At 30.8% G+C, this 8,179-nt stretch overlaps 1 protein-coding gene across 1 annotated transcript; it reads left to right on the top strand.

Annotated features, from left to right (window-relative positions):
- The first annotated feature begins 2,872 nt into the window (after positions 1-2,872).
- On the top strand, positions 2,873-6,594 carry LOC124924395. The gene is made up of 5 exons (XM_047464438.1): positions 2,873-3,084; positions 5,270-5,328; positions 5,439-5,443; positions 6,176-6,368; positions 6,464-6,594. Exons 1-5 carry the CDS (start codon positions 2,873-2,875, stop codon positions 6,592-6,594), a joined length of 600 nt encoding a protein of 199 aa, XP_047320394.1.
- The last annotated feature ends 1,585 nt before the right edge of the window (positions 6,595-8,179 follow it).

The raw sequence follows: 8,179 nt of genomic DNA, 5'->3' as shown, positions 1-8,179 counted from the left end.
GTACAAGGCAATGTTGGGTGTAAAAGGATTTCAACAGAAAGAAGATATTGACTACAATGAGATCTTCTCTTCAGTAGTTAAATTGATGACAATTAGAACTATTTTGAGTTTGGTTGTGAAAGAAGACTTTCATCTTCAACAAATGGATGTTAAAACTGCTTTTTTCATGGTGATTTAGATGAAGAGATTTACATTCGACAACTAGAAGGATTTGAAATCAAAGGAAAAGATGGGCTTGTGTGTAAGCTTCAGAAAAATCTGTATGGTTTGGAACAGGCTCCAAGGAAATGGTACAAGAAGTTTGATAGCTTCATGAAAAGTAACAATTTTTTGAGGTGTGAATCTGATCATTGCTGCTATATTAAGAGGTTTGATAAATCGTACATTATTCTACTCCTCTACGTTGATGATATGTTGATTGCTGGAGAAAGCTTATATGAGATTAACAAGCTCAAGAAAGAGTTGTCTGAAAAGTTTGCAATGAAGGATTTGAGTGCTGTAAAATAAATCCTTGGGATGAGAATTTTCAGGGATGAAGAAGTTCTCATGCTTTCACAAGAAGAATATGTGAAGAAAGTTCTTAGCAGGTTTAACTTGTATGATGCAAAACCAGTTACTACCCCCTTAGCTAGTCACTTCAGACTATCTAAAGATCAGTCACTTTCAATAGAGGAGGATAAAATTTATATGGCCACTGTTCCGTATGCCTCTTCCATTGGTTGTATTATGTATGCTATGGTTTGCACAAGACCAGACATAGCACATGCAATGGGAGTTGTTAGCAGGTTCATGAGAAACTTGGGTAGACAACATTGGGAAGCAGTTAAGTGGATACTACGATACTTAAGAGGAAGTACGGGTCTCGCTTTGTGTTTTCGAAAGTCTAATATGGGTTTGAAAGGATATGTTGATGACAATGGTGATGATGTTGATAGTAGGAAGAGCACAACATGGTACATTTATACTCTAGGAGGTACTGCAATCAGTTGGGTTTCCAAATTACAGAAGATTGTTGCTCTTTCTAGTTGTGAGGTAGAGTATATTGCTATGACAAAGTTGCTAAGGAGATGATGTGGTTACAACCCTTTTTGTGAGAATTGGGTCAAGACTATGAGGGAAGTGTGTTACGATGCGACAGTCAGAGTGCCATTCATTTGGAAAAGAATCATGTTTATCATGGCAGGACGAAGCATATACAGGTTCGTTATCATTTCATCCGGTCAGCTTTAGAAGATGGAGTATTAGCTCTTGAGAAGATTTCTGGGAGTGAGAATCCAGCAGATATGATGACGAAAGTTGTGACAAATAAGAAATTAAAGTTATGTGCAACTTCAGTTGGTCTTCTTCGTTAAGACACCGAATGGAAAGCTGCTACCAATCGAGAGATGATGAAGTTAGTCTCCAAGTGGGAGATTGTTGAGTTATGGAGTCTACACTTATAATAAACTCTACAAGTGTTAATTAGAGTTTATTGGGTTTGTATTTGGTTTTGGGCTTGGGCCTGACCAAGAGTTATTTAGGTTTATTATCTGAATGTTTACCCTATAAATATGTGATTATTAAGGGTTTACAAAGTAGTGATAAAATGTGAGGCAAAAACTCTGCATTTCTTCTTCTTCTTCATAGTAAATCTGGTGGTGGTTGAAGTGGTCGTAGCTCAATTTGAGTGAACCACTATAAATCTGTGTCTTCTGGTGTTCTTCTTTCTTGTATTTTTACAGATTGTTTCAAGCTGGTCGGATTTGGGAGATAAAAATCCTAACAAATCGGCACGAACGACACGGTATTGGCTCTAATTGCTAGGTCGGTCAATCATCTACAAAACCTTGTTGGAAGGTTAGGGTTTCTGGATTACCATGTTCTATAATAGTTAAGTTTTCTAGTGTACCCTATTCTGTAATTGCTCTTCTTTGGTTATATTTTTCATTAAAATAGGAAGAAAGAAAAGTAATAAGTATAAGGAAGTCAAACAATTTGTGATGGAATGTTTAAAAGAGATAGATGAAAATAAAATTAATAGGATTGTTGAAGAAATTATCCAGGAAAAACTGGAATGCAACAAAGGTAAGGAATCAGTTACTGATAAAAATTCTGAAGAAAATGCAGTAAGAAAACAAGGGAAGAAAGAAGGAATGTGAAAGGTTGGTTATAATGAAAGAGCCAACTTATTTGGTTTTAAAAACCAGATTACCAAACTCATGATTCAAGCTAAGAAGGAAGAAATCACAATCAGTAAAGAGAAAGCTCAACAAATAACAGTCCAACTCAATATTCATTATCTACAAGACTAGAATTTACTTAAGAAAGCAGAATATGAGGAAATAGTTAAATTGTCAGTTTATGCAATGAATGAGCTGATGAAGGCTCCCAAAATCAAGACATGCACTATCAGGAGTAATTCAATATGGAAAGTCAACGAGGTATGAAAAAATAAAGCAAAAAATAAATCTCAAGACCGTGCCTATAAAAGAAGAGTCTACTTAGGGGATATTCAAACAATGGTAGAGTTACTCAACTCTCCTTTTAAATTCAAATTTCCTTCTAAAGTAGAGAAAAAATGTATTGAAGATTGAGAGTTTGTGGTGGTTAAGAACTTCATTGGAAAAAACATAATATCATTCCCAACTAACAAAAAGGCTCTAATTATACAATGGGGAGATAAGGGGCTTAAAATGGTTTCTGCAAACATATATGACATCTACTTCGTGTAGTTTAAAAAGAGCTCAAATCTAAAAGAAATCCTAAAGAAAGAGAATACTTACATAGGATCAAATTCCATGAAGCTAGAAAATGGTCAGAATAGATTAATCTATAGAGCAGACCAAAGGAAACGGCACAGATTTGGTTTATGCTCTGGAACATTCCAACCCACATGTACATTGTTGAAGCAATTGATCATTTTGCAAGTACAATTGGGAAACTATTATATATGGTCCCAATAACTGAAAGAGGAGAGCACTTGTTCTTTGCTAGAATTAGCATTGAAGTGCATCCTAGGAGTGTTCTTTCAATGAAAATGGCAGTTATTGACAGAAAAGGAAAGCACAATGTCATGGAGATCTATTATGAATGGAAATCAAAGAGGTTTGCTTTTTGTAACACTTTCATGCATAATAAATATGATAAGCTAAAGAAGAAGAGTAGAAAAACCAGAAAAGTCAAGAAGCAGAAAAGAAAAAGAATGAAATAGAGGAGGCCAAACTTAAAGATCATACATTTGTAAAAGATAGTATGAAGGATTCTGAGAAAAATGAAAACAATGAAGGAAAGAAAGTAATGAGAATCAAGGTGAAGAGGAAAAAAAAAATTTTATAATACAAAGGATCATGATGGAAATAGAAGATAAACCTCAAGTTGTTGTCGAGGAAACACAAGAGGAAGACACCCGAAATTTTAAAGCTAAAATAGAGAATTCTAAAGCCGATAAAGAAGATTCTAAAACCAATGTGGAGTCTGAAGCTGAAATCAAAGATAAGGAAGACAAGAACACATAAATTCAAGTTGAAGATAATAAAGGTAAAAGCCCCGAAATTCTTAGATATAATTCTTTCTATCAAATCAGAACGGGCTCGTACAAAAAGAGAATTCAAAATGAGAAACAACAATACTCATCATCGATATCATCTTCAATACAATCTCCTTTCATCGTCAAAGGAAGGGGAAAAAGAAGAGAAAGAGGAAGGGGAAGAAGGCATCTAAATGAAAACGAATGGCATGCGAAAATGCCAGACTATGATGGTTAGGTTTGTATATAGTCTTTTATGTTTGTAATCTCTGATTTTTTAGAATGTATGAATGCTATTAATCAGTTTTTTTATAGACTTATGATTGTCATCCTTAATCATAGTTTGTCTAGCTTTGATATTTAACCATCTCACTTTTAGGATTTTAATGAAATGGTTCTAACTGTTTTCCCAAAAAAAATATTATACCCTTAATCACTTAGAATATTCAATAAAGTAGTTTCTCATATTTATAAATTTAATTAACAACTAAATTCAAATAATTATTTATCCCATCTCAAAATACCTAATACCTAATGCAACATTAATCTCAAGTATTTGAACCATACTATTATTTGCTAATAATATCTTGTTTTAATTATTAAACATTAATAATAAAACATGTCAAATAACTAATTTAAATTTGTAAAAATTAATTATTCACATAAATAAGACATTGTAATTATTACATGTTTATTATCCCAAGTATTTAAACAATTCCGTACATTAATTATTGGTCGGTCTTGGGGCCAAATAATATAATTTTATGAATTATACAATACGAACATTCTAAAAAATTCTTCAATCAATTAAACAAACATTGTCACTTTTGTGATTATATGTATCAATCAATACAATTCAAATATTAAAAAAATAATATCATTAATTTAAATTTAAATGTCGTATTATAATATATAATTTATATCAATAATATATTTATCTAAGAAAAATGTAATTTATTTTATTTATTATAAAAAATAAAATTATACCATAAGCCATATCTTAATTTTCATCTTTGTAATGTCCTAAATTAATTAAACACAATAAAGGGACTCTCATGTTACACTACATCTTTTATATGAATTAAATAAATAATAGATCTTCAAAATTTACTTAACTAAATTTCAAAAATTCTTATAACTCAATGCATAATACATTCGTACTTAAATTTCCCTTTTATTAATTTTAAATTTATTACAAACTGTAATCTTTTAATCAATACAATAAAAAAAATTCTTAATCTAAACATCTTCCTTAATTCTTTATTTAATTTATTATATTATATTATATTATATTATTATTTAATAAAGAGAAATCATATATCTTTAAATCTAATAATTTATGTTAACTAGTCAAATGAGAGAATTCAAATATCTTTTAATTTATAAATCAATCTTCATTTTTTTTAATCCAAAAATTTATATCAATCTTAATTATAGATAAATATAAATATATATAAATATATATATATATATATATATATAAATATATAAATATATATATATATATTCTCGAATTAAAATTTTCAAATCAAATATATAAAGATAGGATGATAGGGAAATTTGAGGAAATGACCTCAAAGATGAGGTTATTTGACCTGGTGACAAAATATAAATTTTATTTCGTTCGTTGTCTTTTTTTTTACGAAATTACGTACCCTTGTAGCAAAACGCTAAGTGGATTAGGTTTAGTATAAATACTCTAATTTTTTCATTTTCTTCATTTTCTTTCTCTCTCTTCTATTGTTCTCTCTTTCACGGCGGCAGCGACGGAGGCGGCGACTACGGCGACGGAGGCGGCGGTCCTTATGCAGATACAGATTTATGTTCTTATTTACCTAATCATTATTTCACCCAAACCTAAATCGATTTTTGTTTTTATTTACACGATCTTCATTTCTTTCAAACCCTAACCCTAAACTTATTTTGCATGCAGGTCAGGTGAGGGATTCTAAGTATTTGAAGGTCGAAGAAGATGTTCATTTCAAACCTAATTCGATTTATGTTCATGTTTCCATGATCTTCATTTCAAACTCTTCGATTTAACCTGTTCTTATTTGGTTCATATTAGTTCATATTTTTTATTTGGTTCATATTTGTTATTTGGTTCATATTGGTTCATATTTTTTGTTCATATTGGTTATATATATCGATGATGATATTTGCAGATATTCTCAGATCATATGGGTTCTGTTTCAGGGAAGTTTCGCTAAGTGTTTAGCGTTTCGCTAAGTGCGTTTCGCTAAGTGCATTTCGCTAAGTGCATTTCGCTAAGTGCATTTCGCCAAGTGCATTTCGCTATTTTTTATTATTATTATGATTATGATTATGCATTGATAAACTATCTAGAGATTTTCCCATCTCTTTTGAAGATTATACAGAATACAAAGGATATGTTAAGCATTTTCAACCATTTAGATAATCTTGGACAAAGTCTGCCTTTTTAAAGTACATAGATATATTTTCTTATGGTGTGTATTGGAGATCATTATGTATTTAGATAATCAAGAAACAGAAATAAGGAAATGGTCAATTAATGTATTGATTCTTCATATTGTTTGAATAGATAACACCTACCTGTTATTGGGAACCCTTTTGAGCTGTTTATTCTGTGTCAACATTTGAGGGGCTTTATATTTCAAAAGTCTTATAATTGTTGTTTTTCCTGGATAGGATGTTGGGTTGTGGTTAGAAGAGATAAATCTGGGAAGTTATCGTCAAATATTCAAAGAAATTGGTGTAAATGGGGAATACTTAGAAAGCATGTCAATGTTCACGATAGAACAGATACTTAGGTTTATAAGACGATGTCACATGAAATGGGGTGACTTTATAACCCTTTACAAGGAACTGAGGCGAATTAAAGGTTGGTCGATTTCTTGTCCTTCCTTTATTCTCTTCCAAAACTATAATCTTATTAGCTTTAGTTTGTTGATAATAAGAAAATGAACTTTTTTTCAGTGGCTTGTTTGAAAGGAGAACAAAGGGTACGAAGGACATGGTGGGCACCTCCTTGTTTGGTGGTTGTTTTCGTCAAGTCTGCGAAGAGTAATCGGCAAGCCAGAGTTGTGTTGTTGAAGCTTGAACCTTAATGGATTTTGCTATTTTCTATGTATGTAATAATATGTATGTATGTGTGTAATTCTCACTTGTTTCATGGCTTTAATCATCTAAAAGATGAATTCATCTTTTGGTTTTTCAATGGAGAACTTATGTGAATTTCTTTCCTATTTTTATTAGCTTTTTTGATTTTATGTTTGATTTTATCAGTGTTTTCCTGTTTTAAATGCATGTATACAAATTTATAATGAAAAGAGTGCATTATGATCATGATATATATGATATATCTAACCAATAATCGTCTACTTTCTTTATATGAATCTTTATTGGACTCTTTCTTATAGATTATTATTTTCATCTTTATTATGATAAATGGGTAAATTTTTTTAAAAAATTATGTTTGTCAAAAATTAAAGTATAAATTAAATTACACTTTAAAGTAATTTTTGCACCAAATTATTTAAAATATATTTTAAATTAGCACAATATTCACCATTCAAACATCATTAGCAAAATATATAAGCATTACATTACTTATTTATTAATCAAAATAAATAAGCACTTATCCAAATGCTAAGCACTTAGCGAAACGCTAAGCACTTAGCGAAATGCACTTAGCGAAATGCACTTAGGGAAATGCACTTAGGGAAATGCACTTAGCGAAACGCTAAGCACCTAGCGAAACGCTAAACACTTAGCAAAATGTTAAACACTTAGAGAAACGCTAAGCACTTAACGAAATTTCCCTGAAACAGAACACATATGATCCGAGATTATCTGCAAATATCATCATCAACGTATATAACCAATATGAACCATAAATATGAACCAATATGAACCAAATACCAAATATGAACCAATATGAACCAAATAAGAACAAGTTAAATCGAAGGGTTTGAAATTAAGATCATGGAAACATAAACATAAATCGAATTAGGTTTGAAATGAACATCTTCTTCGACATTCAAATCCTTAGAATCCTTCACCTGACCTGCATGCAAAATAGGTTTAGGGTTAGGGTTTGAAAGAAATGAAGATCGTGTAAATAAAAACAAAAATCGATTTAGGTTAAGGTGAAATAAAGATTAGGTAAATAAGAACATAAATCTGTATCTCCATAAGGATCGCCGCCTCCGTCACCGTAGTCGCCGCCGCCGTGAAAGAGAGAACAAGAGAAGAGAGAGAAAGAAAATGAAAGAAATGAAAAAATTAGAGTATTTATACTAAACCTAATCCCCTTAGCGAAACGCTAAGTCCCTTAGCGTTTTGCTACAAGGGTAATTTCGTCAATAAAAAAAGACCACGAACGCAATAAAAATTATATTTTGCCACCAAGTCAAATAACCTCATCTTTGAGGTCATTTTCTCAAATTCCCCGAATGATAGGGGAGGGAAATAGGGAGAGAGAATGAGAGAAGGTATGACATGACATAATGTTATTGGCTAAAAAAATACAAAGAGAGAATAGAGATAAAAAAAAAAATTATTTTTTAGTGGATCAGATTGTTTATTTATATATATATATATATATATATATATATATTCCTAATAATATGATTTGAAATTATGAAAACTAATATATATAATAATATATATACCCACCAGTTTGATTTGAAA

The sequence above is a fragment of the Impatiens glandulifera genome, chromosome 2, assembly GCF_907164915.1.
Source record: "Impatiens glandulifera chromosome 2, dImpGla2.1, whole genome shotgun sequence".
NCBI lineage: Eukaryota > Viridiplantae > Streptophyta > Magnoliopsida > Ericales > Balsaminaceae > Impatiens > Impatiens glandulifera.
Note: the sequence above shows the minus strand (reverse complement) of the source record. Positions and strands in the feature narration are given on the sequence as shown.

Excerpts from the sequence above, each read along its gene's own strand:
- LOC124924395 (XM_047464438.1), top strand. The coding sequence starts at position 2,873 with ATGTACATTGTTGAAGCAATTGATCATTTTGCAAGTACAATTGGGAAA. Across the intron at positions 3,085-5,269 it reads TATGAATGGAAATCAAAGAG|CGACGGAGGCGGCGACTACG; the intron begins GTTTGCTTTTTG and ends TCACGGCGGCAG. Across the intron at positions 6,369-6,463 it reads GGAACTGAGGCGAATTAAAG|TGGCTTGTTTGAAAGGAGAA; the intron begins GTTGGTCGATTT and ends ACTTTTTTTCAG.